The 17,363-nt window shown below is 47.0% G+C and overlaps 1 protein-coding gene across 3 annotated transcripts in view; it reads right to left on the bottom strand.

The window, feature by feature from the left end:
• The window catches only part of TRAPPC10 (trafficking protein particle complex subunit 10), a 75,881-nt gene that overhangs the window by 32,826 nt on the left and 25,692 nt on the right, over nucleotides 1–17,363 (bottom strand). For all 3 annotated transcript variants that reach the window (XM_070795636.1, XM_070795637.1, XM_019963528.2), the window contains exons 4-7: nucleotides 11,288–11,484; nucleotides 8,858–9,053; nucleotides 6,952–7,063; nucleotides 4,263–4,510 (exon numbers count right to left, since the gene is read on the bottom strand). In XM_070795636.1, coding sequence (XP_070651737.1) covers nucleotides 4,263–4,510; nucleotides 6,952–7,063; nucleotides 8,858–9,053; nucleotides 11,288–11,484 — 753 coding nt within the window. The remainder of the gene's footprint in view (nucleotides 1–4,262; nucleotides 4,511–6,951; nucleotides 7,064–8,857; nucleotides 9,054–11,287; nucleotides 11,485–17,363) is intronic.

Genomic DNA, 17,363 nt, shown 5'->3' with positions numbered 1-17,363 from the left:
GCCGCCCCGTCACCCCTCCTCCGTGATGCTGATTGATGACGAGAGGCTCTGATTTCCAGGCTGCCCATTTTCCACACTCTTCCCATTTTCCACACTCTTCCCTCCTGGCCAAAGCCTTTCTGCCCTATTTAAGAAACATTTGCTAATCTCAAGGTCATAAAGATACTTTCCCACATTATCTTTCAGAAGCTTTCTTGCTTTATCTTTCATGAACTAATAATTATTTGTGGGTGGTATGAGATTCAGTTACTCAGACCCATTTATTCATTGAATCCATTTATATTCCATTTGTTCGAAGTCTACCCCAGTGCCTTTGCTCCGACCTCACATTTCTCCCCAGGTCTCAGCTGAGTCTCCAACTCTTCTCTGCATCTTCTCCTAATCGGGAGCCTCTCTCTGCCCTCACCTCTCACAGCACCCCAGCTTTCAACCCAAGGGTGGCTCCCCACTAGCTGTAGAATAAAAGCCAACTTTCAAGGTGATGTATGCTTTCAAACCTGGCTTCCAAGACCTTTGGAGCCTCACCTCCATGTCCTGCCTCAGCCCTAAGTTCTACCAAGACTAAGCTCCTCGAGAGTTCTTTCTCAACAGTGAGTTCTCTTCCTGAAACTCACTCTCTCTGCCTGCCACCCAGGCCACGTCCACCTGGTGGGTCCTGACTCAGCTCACAGGGTGAGGAGGGGTGATGTTGGTCTGTCGTGCTCGCTGCTAAAAGCACAGCTCCTAGAGTGAGTGCTTGGCTAGCACAAAACAGGTGCTCAACAAGTAACTGCTGAATGAACGAAACTTTAAAACCCAGCTCACACAAGACCACCTCTTGACTCCAACCCCAGACATGTCAGGCAGTGTCCATGTGCCCACGCAAGCTGCCCCTCTCTCCTCGATTCCACCCCCACCCACCCACCCCGCCCTGGAACAGCTTGCTCTGATGGCCCGGCAGCTCTGGGCTCTGAGAGCCCCCTCACACAGCTGGCTCTGTGCACAAACTGGGGGTTTCTTGAGGTCAAGCAGGACTCGTTTCTTCCTCATGAGTGGGCCCTCTCTCCCCTCACCACTGTGTGTGGTCAGCTGCTTTCTCAACGGTGCTGGGCAGTTCCTTCTCTAACCCTCTTTCCCTCTTCCTGAGGCTCATCGGCTCTCATCGACATCAGCGCCTTCCCCGGTTGCCTCCTGCTCCGTCCACTCCCACTCCTCTCACAGTTCGGGTCCTCCCTCAGGGCTCAAGGTCACATGATGAGCAAGTACTTGAGGACCCTGAGGTTCGCTCCTCTGCAAAGCCTCTGCTCTGTCCTCCGTGGGGCCTGAACCCAGGAATGCCAACGCCAGCTGGCAGGCCTGGATGGCAGGCCTTGTCCATCCTGCTCAGCCTGCAGCTTCTCCCACACACAGTCTGGGCGTGGGCCTCTCACGCATGGCGCTGGCCAGGCTCTAGATCCTGAAGAGTCCTGATCTCTTGGCCAGCCCTGTCTGTGAACATAATCAGAACCTATGCTGATAAAAGACAAGCCGGTACCGAGAAAAACACATTAACACAGAAATCCTTTGGGGAGTCACTATAACAAACATAGAACGACATTCTGGAAAATATCTTCCTTATATGGTTCTCACTTACCAATCTGGTAAAGATGAAAATATATACACGTATTACTTTTTTTCTTACCAAAGATGCAGGAAAAGAGTATTACTAGTGTAAGTAAAAATGGGACGATCTTTCTAGAAAGCAATTTGACGATGCACACTAAAAGTGCTAAAGACAAGTGCAGTCTTCAACTGGCCACCCTACGTGTGAACGCACTGAGTAAGGGTGACGGACAAGGATACACACTCCTGCAACGGCAGACACTGCTGAACAGTCCCGAAGTCCAAACAGTCCTTCGGACAAGGATACATACTCCTGCAACGGCAGACACTGCTGAACAGTCCCGAAGTCCAAACAGCCCTTCTACACACACAAAGGCCACAGACCAACAAGAGAACCTCTTACTTTAGAATAAGCAATGACATTTTCTTCTGCACATCTGTCTGTATTTTCCAAATTTATGCAGGGAATACACTAGACTTTTGGTAAACAGATGGGGGAGGGTTTAAATGTTGTAGACAACAAAGAGATACTCTGTGACGGAGTCATCTGAGCCCCCACAGACCTGGCGCAACCTTAGGGCTATTGCTCCTGACGCCAGCAGCACTGTGGGTAGGCACCCTTTCCACACTCACACACTGCCAAGCCGGGAGCTGGCCCCCGGCCTCAGCAGGCACCGCCGCAGGTGACGACCCCAGGCCACACCACGGAGGTGGCATCTGGCCACCTCAGCGTCTCCTACTCTCAGAGAAGATACTATAAATCAACTGATGCACCAACAAGGAAGTCACCACAACTTGCTTTACAAACCACAAAGAGCAAACACAGGCATTTTCTGCAAAAGAAACATCACAATAAGAAATGCACAAAATGGTTGCAATACATATGCTTTTGGCTTAATCAGGATAAATGACCAAACCTAACCCTAGAAGCACCACGTGCTGGCCCAACCTGCAAGCTGCCTGAGAACTGACTCTGCAGTGGCAGTTCTGCCCAGCTCTGTGTGGGGGAACCCAAGGCTCTACGCTGGCCTCTGGCCACGGACATGACTGTCAACAACAATCACCAGAAAGAAAGCTAGCAGACACAGGAAATGAGTTCTAGTTTTGAGAGCGGAATCAAATATGCAGAAAAAATAAATAATTTTGAGTCTTGAATTTTCATTGTCTCCATAAAAATTTAAAGAAATTCTAAGAATAAAACTTATCCGCTTCATTGCCAACCGCAAAACTTCTTTAAGATATAAGGACCACCCCCAGCTCCCAAAACAACCTAGAGAGAGATCTCAGATGAGAAAGGAGAGAGAGGAGTTCTGTGCCTGGCGCCCCACATGCCCTCTCCAGGGAGAACACCATCACTAAGTCCTAAAGAGCCCTCCTGGGTGACCCCAATTTGAAGGTGCCAAGGCTGGACTGCTTGGGCTCTTAATACACTCCCACGTTTTCCCCTGATCCACTAACAAGAGAAAATCTCCCAGTTAGTAAATCTCTAGGCAGCCCTGTCCCATTAATGAAGCAACCCCTCAGCCCTGGAGTCTGTACAACTAGACTGGAATAGCCAAAGATTATCTCAACCTACTCGGTGACAGGTGGCCACAAGAACATCACCTCAAGGTGGAAAGTGTTCTTTTTTTCTCATATGTTCGATTAGATGTCCAAAGAAGAAAAATAATTTGATAAAATGTCCTAAATTCTCAAGTTTGTGGCTCAGCTAGGCTAGGCATCTCTTCTTTAGAAATTAGCACAATAGTTTATTTTATTGAGTCTGTTATTTAGCTTTTTAGGGAACATAAAACAGAAATGTCTATGATACGAAAACTACCCCTACCACCAGTGCCCTGGGTCTTCACTAACTGTGCCCCCAGAGCCCTGACGTGGAGCCCAACAGAAAGGACCGCAGCCTGCCGGGAGGATCCGAGTCTGCGACGAGTTAATTATGTTACCTGTAAGTCACCTAACCACTTCCACACCTACTTTCTTCCTTTATAAAATGGAATTAGACCCCCCTCTCAGTTCTTAACCAGGCAGTGGGAGCGGGTGCCTAAGAATCCTCTGAAAGTGTATGTAACAACTGGAGTGTGTATATGTGCAGTTTTCCATGTAAAGAGGTCACTAAAACAAAGAAGGTGAGGACGCCCGGAACGGACAGTCACTAGCGCTCCCCTACCTCACTAAAATGCTTCCAACGCCAAGGGCAGAAAAGAGCCCAGAGCCCTGGGGGTGTTAATCCAGAAAACCAAGTGTTCCGCTACAATGAACACCTTCAGCTAACTGTGTTCTTTCCCACACGCGTGCACACGTGTGCTTGTAACGTATCTCCATTAAACTGGGTGCTACTGATTAACGTGCACAGCTTGCTGTGTGTCACTCACATTGTCACCGGCACGCTCATGTGCAAATTCATGTATCTGAAAGGACAGCTCTGAAAGAAAACAAACACTGCCTGCGAAACCTGATTCTGCGTGTCCCCCAGACGAGTGATCTTGATCAGTGAGCCCCAGCTCCCACAGAGCAAGCCAGGGTTACCTTAAAAATTATATTGAGAAACTCATCTAGGAGGCTCGCTGTAGGCCAATGTGAACTGCACTGTGTTGAGAGCAGAAGTTGTATTTTCTAGCAATTACTTAATCGGTTTCTACACCAACAGTCAGGAAGCGGGTAAATGGGGAAAAGAGACGACTCACTTCCAAGAGCTTCAGCTCCTGCACACAGCTGTGCAGCAGTTCTAGGGCGCGCTGAGCCACCTCCCACGGCCTCTGCAGGAAGAGGAGCAGGGTGCACTGGCGAGAGAACAGGTAACTGCGCAGATCTAACAGGGTGGCTTCTTGCCTCTGTATCAATTCGCGCTTCTCCATATCTATGGGCTTTCGGAGGATCAATCCATTCCAGCTCTTCACCGGCTGGCAGAAAAAAGTCAGCCAGTTGGCACCATCTAAACAAACACACATCGTGAAAGGCGCTGACTGCAGATTCCTTCACCTCACTGCGTGGGACCGTGAGCCCTAGGGGACCGATGGGTGGCTCAACTGCTGTTCGGCCCGAAGCGCCAGCCCCCCCTCGAGGCTGTGGGGAACCCAGCAAGGGACACAGGACAGAGTGCTCACTACAAGAACACCCACTCGGCACCTGGCATTGGGGGACAGGACAGAGGCCACAAGGCACAACGCCGTTGCAGGCCCCGAAGGTTGTGAACAAGCCAGGATGCGATCAGGCCGCCGGGCTGAGGGTCAGGGACACCTCAGGCTCCACAGTCAGTCACCGGGGAGGAGGCAGGAGGCCCAGGCGGGAGTGTGCTATGGGGTTCCTCCCTACCGTGTGCGGGGGAGCAGCCTGGCCACGGGACAGTCTTTTTCTTCTTTCATCCCCACACTCTTCCTGACGTGTTTAAGCCTCCTGCCTGTCTGCCACTCAACCCTGTCAACACCTGAGCCCAGCTCCCAGAGGAAGGGCCCACAGGCACGAGGAAGCAGTAGTAGTGGGAAGCAGGGGGAACCTCCTCTAACTGTCGGAGATTTCCAACAAGGCCCCCCAATTCTAAGAGCCCAAAGACTCAAATATGGTTTTAAACTAAACACAAGCGTCTACAATAACAGGGTCATTCAATCTTAAGGAAAAAAACTTTTTGATCTACCGTTCTCTCTCACAGCCACCTCCCTGGACGTCCACGTCTACCCTGGCATGGTGGCATCGCTTCGTGGCTGCAGGGCCAGCGACAGCACCAGCGTCCCTCACGGACCTGAGCTGAGACTCAGCGGCTCACTGTCCATAAAGTGAGGTGTCCCCCCAGCTGTCAGGCCCTTCCTCAGCAGATCCCTCTGCTAAGGCCCCATCGGAGCCCACTGGGGTTTCCTGGCTCCCCCCCGTTTGGTCAGGCCTCTCTTGGAGGGCCTCCTAGGCCCCCATCTGACACTAACCAGCCTTAGCGCCACCCTCCCCCACACCTGCATCTGCTGCCCAGCCTGCACTTGCTACCCTCACTGCCTGACTCTAAGTGACATACTTGTTTTTCCATATGTCTCCCTTTCATGTAAACTCCATCAAAGAAGGAATTTTGTTGTGTTCCCTACTGTATTCAGAACAGGGAAGGCTCTCAAGAAGTATGTGTATGAATGAACAAAAATGAACCACCTTATCATTTCACTGTAAAAGCTGGTCCAGGCTTACTTTTGGATTTTAAATTGCCCCAGGTTTATTTTAAAACTGAGAGAACAAAGAAACTATGTGAAATATAAGAAACATGTAAGCTATCTGAGACACACACACACACACATATATATACATACATATATATATGTATAACATGGGTATGTAAGTTATAAGAAATGTAATTTAACTCCCTTTAAGTTTTCAAAATCTAATTAGTAAATTGCTGTAGTTATATGCTTTTGTCTGTGTCTCAGCAAAGTAAGAGATCCAAAGCTGAACTGAATGAAAACTGCCTGGAAGTGGGCCTCAGTGGGTGACATCGAATCACTCTGAAAACCAGGGTGGGGCCACAGGCCAGGGGGGCGGCCCCTGCACCTCACTCCCTACAGGTCTCCTAGCAGACACGACAATGGCTCCTGGGAATCACGCCTTTCTTCAGACACTATGACAAAGGTTCTTAAAAGAACCCCCGATAAAGATGTCTATCATAGCACTGCTTGTGGTAGCAGAGTGGAGACAACCCAAATGCCCAGCACCAGGGGTGGCTGAATCAAGTCTAAGGAGCCCACACTGTGAAGCACTCTGCAGCTACTGTAGAAACAGCTTAGCACCTGACCTGTCCCCCTGAACAGATGCCTGCGATGGACTGCTAGTAAGAACAAGCTACAGACAAATGTCATGATAATGTGATGCCATTTCTACCAAAATAAATACCAAGCAAAGAACAGTGAGCACAATTACAAACTTTTTTCTTTGTACACGGGTCACTGTGCTAGTTTCGTATTTTTAGAAAACTTTAAGACATCGTTAAAAAGATGAACACCCTTTACAATGGTGTCATGTAAGACTCACTGTAGTGAACACTCAAATATCACACAGACAACCTCTTAACCAAAGAAAAAGATCCCCCACACTATGTTAGCAAGGAGGCACAGCATCGGGAGCATCCCTAGACAGACAGCTCAAGCTGTAGAAATGACACTTTATATCTGAAAACAACTCCTTCAACACTTTGATTCCTCAAGATTCTTCCACAAGTGTGACTAACACCTAACCCTCATTTCACTCCCTATAGCAAGATGGGAATATATCCTGCATAATCTGTTTTTAAAAACCACGGAAGATTAGGTAATTAATATTAGGTAAATAACAGCAGCTTCCATACTAGTTAGAAGTGGGGAAAGCTATGGTGAGAAAAGAACTTGTTTCTAAAACTTCACTACTCACCCCCAGCACCAAAGTTGACAACATACTGAGAAAACAAGGCGTCCAGCTCATCGTACTGCACCAGAGCGTCTTCAAACTGCTGCAGCATCTCAAAGACAAAGGCAAGCTCCTCCTAGTCACCCAAAGAAAGTTTAAAAAGGAAAACACAAAATTATAAATCAGTGTTTTGAAGTAAGAAGCCAGGAAAGATCACAACAGAGAAAAGCAAGCAGCATTCTGAACAATGTTTATGCTAAGAAACAGAAAATCAAGTTAATGACCAGGCACAGACAGAAGCAGGAAAAGGCCAGCATGACTCCTGGAGTCCCTCTGTGACGTGCCAGGCCTCAGTGCTCGGCCTCTCGTCCTTGGTACTTCCCTTGCTCCCCAGACAAACACTCTTTAATTAGAATTCTGCTCTATGGAATAGCGGAATCTTCTCCTTCCTTTACTTATTAAATAACTACTTATTTATATCTATGGAGACACAAGGATGCTGATTCTATCCCACGGGGTGCATCTCTGGTCTGTCACTACTCATTTGCTGCACACACTGCTCCTGCTTTGGATGTCAGGAGGCCCCTGGAGGTGGTGTGTGTGCTCCTTTGACAGACCTCCACCTTTTTCTTGAGCACCTGCTTACTTTCTGCTTCTACAAAATATTGTATTTTCCCTACATTAGCCCTGGAACCAATCATGTCCAGGAGCCCTGGCAACTTTTACTGGAGAATGCAGTTTAGAAACCAAGATCTTAGCACTAAGTCTGCTCACTGCTACTGAGGTGTCATTTTTTCCAGACCCCATCAGAGGAGAGAGCAAAGCAATATTTACATGCACACGCATTAACCGCCACCCACACATACATCAATATTTCTGAATCTATCTACCCAGCCATCCAGTTATCCAACCACGAGTTCACACTGATTCTAAACCAATACCACTGTGTTCATTTGGACTCTTCTCTTTCCTTGTCACTACTCTTAGGAAATAAGTTTAATACGATTGAAGGGTAAAGAGACAGGGTGATCTGAAAGTTCTGTCACAGTCAGCCATACAGGGAATTATGAACACGTTCAAACTCCCTTATGTTGCCCAAAATCACCCAAATATCACCACGACAGGAGCATCAGAATAAGAGACAAACTTCAAAATTTCTAATTAGGGTCTTTTATTTATTCAAGGTTCATTATTTCTTCAGTAATTAATATGCAAGTGATATTTAAATATGAAAATTACAAAATATGAAAATCATGCTTTTCCAGGCAAAACATGGTGAACAAAGAACAAGGACCCTAACAGCAACACTCTCATCCCTCTGCAGTGCACGGAGGGTCTCCTCCCCCTAGCTCCTCTGTTTCACATCACTTTGTTCACTTAACACACTCTTCCTCTTAAAAAACAAGAGAACTGACTATAGACCACAATTTCTGGAAACCTAAACACTTTTGTAAGCTAGAGTAAAGAAACCAGCTTAAGACAATCTTTCATTGGAACCCAAAGTTATAAAACTATGGCGGAAACACACTTGGGACTCAAGTAGTTCAACCACAGCGCCAGGCAGGCAGTAGACATCTCATTGTCAGGGCCGTCACCAGTGCTGGGCCCCACGGCCAAAGCCAGGCCCATGGTCGACGACCAGGAGGCCCGAGGCGCCGACAAAAGCAGACCTGCTCTGAGGACAAGGTCATTTCATAAAAGGCTAGATGCCAAGCTCTGAAGCAGCGAGGCAGCTGACACAGTACCTACTCAGGAGACCACCTCCGATCTTCCTTAATCAGCCATGAGAATGAAGCTGGCCACTGCACTGTCACTTGGTCTTATAAGCTACGTCCATATGAATGACCGCAAGAGAGCTGCCTTATTCACAAGAATGAAGAGGGAGGGAAAGAGAAGGAAGCAGTCTCACTCTGCGTAGTCACTCAGGTACCTGCACCATGAAGTATTCACAGAAGCTCCAGCCTGGCTCGGTCCTCTTCTCTCTCAAGGTTCTCATGTCATCCTCAAACTTGCCTAGGTTTTTTGTAAAAGACATAAGAAGTAATGTCCTGAGTTTGGTCAGGAAGGCATTCCAGGATTCCTGAGTTCGGGAGGAGTCCTTCAAGGGATCGGAGAGTACGACACACCTGGGAAGACATGAACAGATTATGCAGAAAACACTCCAGGCACAGACCACCGCCCAACAGTGACCACGATCTTGGGATGCAAACGGGCTTCCTCCCTCCTCTTCCTTTCTTCCCTCTAGAACTGGTGAAACACATCAGGCAGATGATGAGACATCAGATGAGGAAATGGTTTCATCGTGAGCTGGTCTAAGGCTATGTAAGCAGCCAGTGAGTGCTGTTATGAGAGAGGTGCTGCAGAATGGATGGGGGGGTTATGATGAGTCACAAGACTCAGACCCTGTCTACAGGGTGCACTGGAAAATAAGGTGACTGCGCCTCAGTTCCCAAACCCCAGGTGCCCTGCCCACTTCAAAAACCTCTTAGGGTTCCCGGTGACTGACAGACTAAAAGGCAGGTGTTTAACATGGCACCTGAGGACCATGACAACATGGACCAGCCCGGGTGTCCAGCTCTGATTCCTACTCTCTCCAGTTCAAGCCCACTCAGCTTCTCGGGCTCTCCTGTCTTTCTACCCAACACGTTCCTGCTCACCCCACACAACCCTGCTCGCTGACACACCCTCACTGACCCTCCCCCAGCCCCCGCCCCAGCTGCTCCGAGCTCAGCCCCCCGACTCCAGGACCAGTGCCATCAGCGCACCCTGCAAACACTTCTCACTGTTAGTCTGTCTCTCCCACCAGCTGAGCTCAAGAGTAGCGTCAATAAACAATAAATAAAGGCTCAGAAGGACAGGGCTTAACTTATGGGACTTCCCTGGTGGCTCATAAAGAATCCACCTGCAATGCTAGAGACTCAGGTTCGATCCCTGGGACAGGAGGATCCCATGGAAAAGGAAATGGCAGCCCACTCCAGTATTCTTGCCTGGAGAATCCCAGGGACAGAGGAGACTGGTGGGCTACAGACACAGGGTTGCAAAGACTCAAAGAGAACTGAGTGACTGAACAACAACAACAAAGGTATGATACAATTTCACTACAAAAAACTCTGTATCCACGGTGTACAAATCTCAAAGGCTTGTATAAAGTTACAAGTGTTTCCAGTGGATCTGGAAAAGATAACCTGTTCATCCAACAGGTGAAAAAGGTAAAACTTTCTTTATCCTTGAAAACAATATGATCTAGAGAGATGGGTAAATTTGAACTTAGAAATAACTTCTAAATATTGATGCTATGAATTTCAACATTTCTCCTCTATAAATACTTCACCTGAATTACCAGCAAGTGGCAAAATGAACAGATTTTAAGTTTCATTTCCTTTGGGCCCCATCATCCCCCCTGCAGGAAGGACTGATTTACCAGAGGACAAAGGGTGAAACAGCCACAGTCTAGACGGCCCACCAGATGAGTAATCAGTACCAAAAAGGAAATTTTAAAACTTGCAGCTGGCCTTAATTTCAGTCACCCCACTCACCTCACTCCACCGCATTAGATACTGTTTCTTCCCCTGAAAGATAAAGCGGTCCAGGCAGCTCACTCCTAAGCCCCATCCCACCATGGAAGTAACATCATTTGTTCACTGTATGAGCTGCTAGGGTCTGCTCGCTCAGCAGTTTCTCCTTAAGGCCTTAAAGATTGCAATCATCCACGTTTATTTCTGACCAGATGCAGAGTTCTCTACTACAGGGGTGGATGAAAAAAGAAACCTACATGAACAGCAACCACCGAAACAATATTTTCCTTCAGTGACCTGGTGCTTATCAACCAGACAATACATCCTTTACACTCTCCGTCCCTCATTAAGACCTTCAACGTTTACTGTTTCCAGATCTTCTCCTTATTAATTAAAGCAACAAACAAACTAAGCTTCAGAAATTCCCATCAAGCGTTGTTAACTCAGAAAAGGAGAACCCAAAGCAGCTGATGAAGTCAGGGCTGGTGGGGGCCGATCTGAGCAGAGCAGCGTCCACAGAGCAGGCACCAGTGTGGCAAGGAGCTCCGCGCAGGGGCCTCCCTGTCACTGGGATGCCGCTGCAAAGACAACACGTGACCCTGTGTCAGCAATACTCACCAAGAGCCTGGAAATGCACAAAAAGTTTTACCCAATTTTCCTTTTAGGGAATCCATTAAGGAGACAATTAAGGAGGGGCCTGGTCACCTCGGCTGCATCCACCACATGCTCAAGCATCAGGCACAGGGCAGGCACTCACAGAGCAAATACTTATGATCACCTGGAAGCCAGTCAACTATCTCACCTAGATGTCAGCCCAATGAGGTTAACAGCAGACACACACGTACCTGTCACTCTGTTTATTACAGAAATCATTTCTTATTTTGTCCACAATGGAAGCTCGGGGAAGTATGTTGGTTTTGTTTTTTTTCTTGGCATCATTTTCAACCACCACAATTAACCAGTCCACGGAGCTATAAGCTTTCAGAACATTCTGCCACTTGGTGAGGTCATCCTTTACCGTAGCTTTATACACTTCAGTATCCTGAAAATAAATGAGTCAACGTGAACACAGATTTATCAACAGCCTGTAGTTTATAGGGCAAAAGAGCCTGATAACAGACAGCAGCAGGCTTTTCTGCTCTGGGGCACGGACACTCCATGGAGTCTGCGGCCGGCCCAGCTGCGGCGCTCAGGGCAGGCTCCCACCATGCCCCAGGTGCACGTCGTCCCTGAGCCCAGGGGCACCAAGGGGAGGTCCTCCAACGTCATGAGGAAGAGCTGGAAAGGCAGAGGGCCCAGCACACTGCCCACCGAGACACACTCTGCTAAGAAGGCTGGGATTTTAAAACCCAGGTCTGCAGGGCTAGGGCCCTGGGCCCAAACACGGCAGGGTCCCCTCCGGTCACGGCCCCACCATGACAGGAAAGGGGAGCGGCCGGTCCCGCTGCAGGCCCACTGCCATCTAGGGGCGGGGGCTTCACCGTGGCTTCCTCCACAGCCCCATGGCACTCCAGGAGCCCCTAGAACCACTCCAACCTCAATGCCACTTGCAGGCCATGTCAGAGACAAGGCAGCTTTAGAGGTGACCCAGACAAAGAGGACAATCCAGGACTTTTGGAAATTTTTCTCATTCACATGGCCTCAACAGCGGAGCCAACATGGGCCTGGAAATCAAAGCTACTCCTGACTCGGGGCCTAAACGGCAGCCTGCTGGAGACGGTAGTCCTTCTGCCCCGGACATCAACAAGCCCAGCCTCAGCTCTCCTCCAGAGAGAAGCAGGGAGACACAAATTCTCCTTGCTTTGTAACTCTGTTTACAACTGATCTTATGCTCCATGAATCCACTCAGCAGATTAAGAGCGAAAATCGAAACCAAGATGCTTAACTCATTTCAGTATCAGATATTTTCAGACCTTTGGAAACTATAATTAATAGCTACTGTCTAAATATATTCTTTCCCTCTTTGAAGAAAAGGATTCCTTATTATTCTGCCCATATTTCCTCTGGATTTCTTTAGTCTCTTTTGAATAACACTCATGTGACTGATCCATGAATGAGTTAAATCTCAAATTCTGTATCAAGTCCCTCCCTTTCATTTAATCAGTAAGTGAAAAGTTCCAAAAGGCAGTACTTAAAAACGTTAAAAACTGCTAGGTCTTCAGTGTAACTCTGAAACAACTACAATCTGAAAAAGAACTTTTGGTTAAAAGGAAAACCATCCCGCAAAATTCTGATTTCTGTGAATTAATATCCAACAGTAACACACTCACAAACTGCTTATTTTCCACACAATGGCAGTGCTTAGGACCAGAAGTTTTACAGGGCTGGTGTTTTGTCAGAACACAGATACCTGACCCCTGGAAAGTGAAACCAGAAGGCCAGGGGGTGGCAGCCCAGGACCCAGCAGTTTCAAAATCAAAGCACAGATGCAGATCTCAAGGCCCACCGGACAGGGAGAGGTGAGGCAACATGATAAGTTCCAAGGAGGCCTTCCCAGGCGCCCTTTGCCAGAACCCACCACAAGGGGGGCAACCACACCCCAAGGGGACACCAGCCCCTCTCCTGGGGACGCTGTGGGTGGCAGCCTGCAGGGACTCTCAGAAGAGGCCTCAACGAGCAGCAGGAAGGACAGAGTCCCCCGAAGTCCTAGAGGAATCAGGACAGAACCCAGGCCATGGCTCACGATGGTGAGCAAACAACAAACATTCCAAGAGAGGCTCAGTGACTCTGCAGAAGAGGAACCCAAGCTGAACCCGTGGGGCTAAGGGTCTCTCAGGAAACCACAGTGAAGAGAGGAAGATCCCATCATGGAGGACAGTGAGTGCCTGGCTTCTCTGAGCTGGAGAAAGTCACACACACACAAAGGGAAGGAATGAGAACTGACCCTGGGTGCTGCACTGAACTGGGTTGTGTGTATGCACACGTTCACATGCACGGGCACAAAGAGTTACATATGGAGGTGTAAACACACGTGTGGGGACACATACACACATGCACACATGTATCCTCCAACCTATGCTGTCCTTAGTCGCTCAGTCTTGTCCAACCCTTTGCAACCTCATGGACTGCAGCCCACCAGGCTCCAATCTAGACAGTATATTAAAAATCAGAGACAAAGGTCCATATAGTCAAAGCTATGGTTTTTCCAATAATTATGTATGGATGTGGGAGTTGGATCATAAAGAAAGCTGAGCACCGAAGAAGATGCTTTCAAATTATGGTGCTGGAGAAGACTCTCGAGAGTCCTTTGGACAACAAGGAAATTAAATCAGTCAGTCCTAATGGAAATCAACCCTGAATATTCATTGGAAGGACGGATGCTGAAGCTAAAGCCCCAGTACTTTGGCCACCTGATGTGAAGAACCAACTCATTGGAAAAGACCCTGATGATGAGAAAGATTGAGGGCAGGAGGCAGAGGATGAGATGGTTGGATGGCATCACTGACTCAATGGACATGAGTTTGAGCAAACTCCAGGAGATAGTGAAGGACAGGGAAGCCTGCTGTGGCTGCAGCTCATGGGGTCACAAGGAGTCGGATACAACTTGGCAACTGAACAACAACAACAGAAAGGATCAAATTTAAACATAACTTAAATAAAGCACAAAGAAAATTTCTGGGATTACATAAAATAACAGCACCAAACAAGATAAAATTCACAATGTCTAGCATCCAATAAAAAACTGCCAAGCAGGTAAAGAAATAAGAATATAAGATCTATAAAAAGCAGAAAAACCACTCAAAAGAAACAGACTCAGTAAATACAGATAACAGAGTTAGTAGACAAGACCATTAAAATAGCTATTGCTGCCATATTTCATATGTTCATGAAGGCAGAGAAAGACTGATGCTAAGCAGAGACAGGAAAAGATATTTTAAAAGAAGGAGAAGACCCCTGAGGAACTCAAAGAGATGAAAACCACAATGTCTAAACTGAAAAATACACTGGGTAGGACTAAGACCAGATTAGACACTGAAGAAGAAACAACCCGTTAACGTGAAGGCACAGGAACAGAAATTATCCAAATGAAACACAGATGAAGACTGATGACGCGCCCACAGTGCAGTGACTCGGGAGGCGTCAAGTGACCTCACACAGAGCTAACGGAGTCCCCAAAGGAGAGAAGAGGAACAGAAAAAATAGTTGAAGAAATAATGACCAAAAATGTGCCAAATTTGATCAAAATTATAAATCCCGAAAGTAAAAAAGCAAAAACAAAAACCCAAAATCCAAGCACAAGAAATGAAGGTCCACCGTGGCACAGCATAATCAAACTGCTTAAAATCACTGATAAAGAAAAAGAATCCTAAAACAACACAGGAGGACTTCTCTGGTGGTCCAGTGGCTAAGAATACACCCGCCGATGCAGGGAACACTAGTTCCACCCCTGATAAGAGAAGACCCCACGTGCCATGGGACAGCTGGGCCGACGCACCACGACGGCTGAGCCTGCGCTCTAGAGCCCGCGCGCCTCAGAGCCTGTGCTCCGCAAGAGAGGCCACCACCACAAGAGACCCAGGCGCCACAACTGGGGAGAGCCCACGGGCAGCAACCAAGACCCAGGGCGGGCGTCACTTAGTCCATCAATTTGGAAAAAAAAAAACACCAAAGGAAAGACATTTTATGTACAAAATAACAGTCAAAATTCAAAGATGTTTCATGGGTAACAATGGAAAGCAAAGGACAGTGAAGCAACATCTTCTAAGTGCTAAAAGCGGGGTGGCGGGGGGGCGCGGAGCAGGGAGAACCTTCGCACAAGACCTATCAGGGAAATATTCTCCAAAAATAAAGGCAAAATAAATAGCTCCTCAAATATTTAACGGCTGAGAAGAACTCATCACCAATGGCCCTGCACTATACAGAAGCAGAAAGAAGTCCTTCAGGCAGAAAGAAATGAACACCACCTGAAAACCTGGATGCACACAGGAAGGGGGTGCACTGGAAATGCTAAACACGCAGGCAGACATGAAAGACACACTTTCCCAGGTTTATTCTCTTTACAACACGCTTGATGGTTTACAGCAAAAACAACAACCATGTACTGTGGGTCTACCACACACGTAAGGCTGAATGTACGCACAGTCACATGAGGCAGGGGCGAGAAAGGCAGTGCTGTGACCCCGCATACTGTCTCAAGCAGCACAGCAGACGTGAAGGAAGGAGGCGTAACTTACAGTGTGGACTACAAACCCAAAAGCAACCACTAAAATAACACAACGGAATTTTACTTCTAAATCTAAAATCCTAAACATTGTCAACTTGCTCCAGGAATTTTTCTTAATAAAAGGAAAAGTGAAAGTGAAGTCTCTCAGTCATGTCTGACTCTTTAGGACCCTACAGACTGTAGCCCACCAGGCTCCTCTGTCCATGGGATTTTCCAGGCAAGAATACTGGAGTGGGTTGCCATTTCCTTCTCCAGGGGATCTTCCCAACCCAGGGATCAAACTCAAATCTCCCACACTGTGGGCAGACTCTTTACCGTCTGAGCCACCATGGAATCCCATGGTGGGATTCTTTAGCCATGGAAATTTTCTTACTAGATGATAACCAAAACTAAAACAGAAAAAAAAACCTCCACAGGATTCCTACTAGGAAATGTAAGTTTAAGGAGGAAAAAAATCATCTATAATGTCCACCTGATGCAAAGAGCCAAATCATTGGAAAAGACCCTGATGCTGGGGAAGACTGAAGGCAGGAAGAAAAGGGGACAAGAGAGGATGAGATGGTTGGATGGCATCACTGACTCAACGGACACGAGTTTGAGCAAAGTCTGGGTAGTGAAGGACAGGAAAGCCTGGCGTGCTGTAATCCACGGGGTCACGACGAGTCAGACATGACTGAGTGACTCAACAACAACATAATGTCCACAAACACGAAATACATCTTGCAGTAAGAATGCAAGACTTCTATGAAAAACATTACAACACATTACAGAAGAACATTAAAAAGCCATGAAGAATGGTTCCCAGAGGAGAAGATCCATCATCATTAAAATTCTTCTCAGATGAATGTATTAACAGTTTCAAGGCAGTCCCAATCAAAACATCTCCAGTCTTCTGGTTTTTCCCTTTTCAATCAGTTATCTATGATTTTGTAACAAACCACTACAGAACAGACTGGCCCAGAAGACTGACTGTTCCCAAGTCTACAGCTCGTCTGCTCCACCTGGTGTCAGCTGTGGCCCTGGGATATATTTAAATTCACATCTTTAAAGACCTATATCACTAAAAACTTAAGAATGAAGATAAACGTATTTCCAACTCAAAACAACTAGGAAAAGAAAAAGTAAACTATAAGAAAACAAAAGGAAGGAGACAGTGAGAAATGAAAGCAGAAATTAATGAGACAGAAAACACACCAACTGTATATCAGACTAACAAATGAAAATCCTGGTTCTGGAGGAAAGGGGAGAATCAAACTAGCTAATTTCATCAAGAAAGAAAGAAAAAAAAACCAAAACACCAATACACAAAGTAAGAAATAACAATGGAGAAATAACTATTGACACAGAGCACACTTCAAAAGTCGAAAAAAGACTATTCATACGTCTCAATGGAAAGAGATTTTAAAATTTAACTGAAATGTAGAATTTGTAAGAAAAACAGTTTATCAAAGTAGACAAATGGTTAAAACAGACCAACTTTCATGGAAGGGATACAGAACATAATCAAGAAACCATCCCATGAGAGTGCCAGGCCCAGACGATTTCTCAGAACTCTGTCAAATTATGAATCAAGCATAACATTGATAGTGAAGTTGCTCAGTCATGTCTGACTCTTTGCGAGCCCATGGACTGCAGCCCACCAGGCTCCTCCGTCCATGTGATTTTCCAGGCAAGAATACTGGAGTGGGTTGCCATTTCCTTCTCCAGGGGATCTTCCCGACCCAGGGATCGAACCCGGGTCTCCCGCATTGTAGGCA

This window comes from Bos indicus, chromosome 1 (genome assembly GCF_029378745.1).
Source record: "Bos indicus isolate NIAB-ARS_2022 breed Sahiwal x Tharparkar chromosome 1, NIAB-ARS_B.indTharparkar_mat_pri_1.0, whole genome shotgun sequence".
NCBI classification, from domain to species: Eukaryota; Metazoa; Chordata; class Mammalia; order Artiodactyla; family Bovidae; genus Bos; species Bos indicus.
The sequence above is the reverse complement of the archived record's forward strand: the minus strand, read 5'-3'. Positions and strand labels throughout refer to the sequence as shown.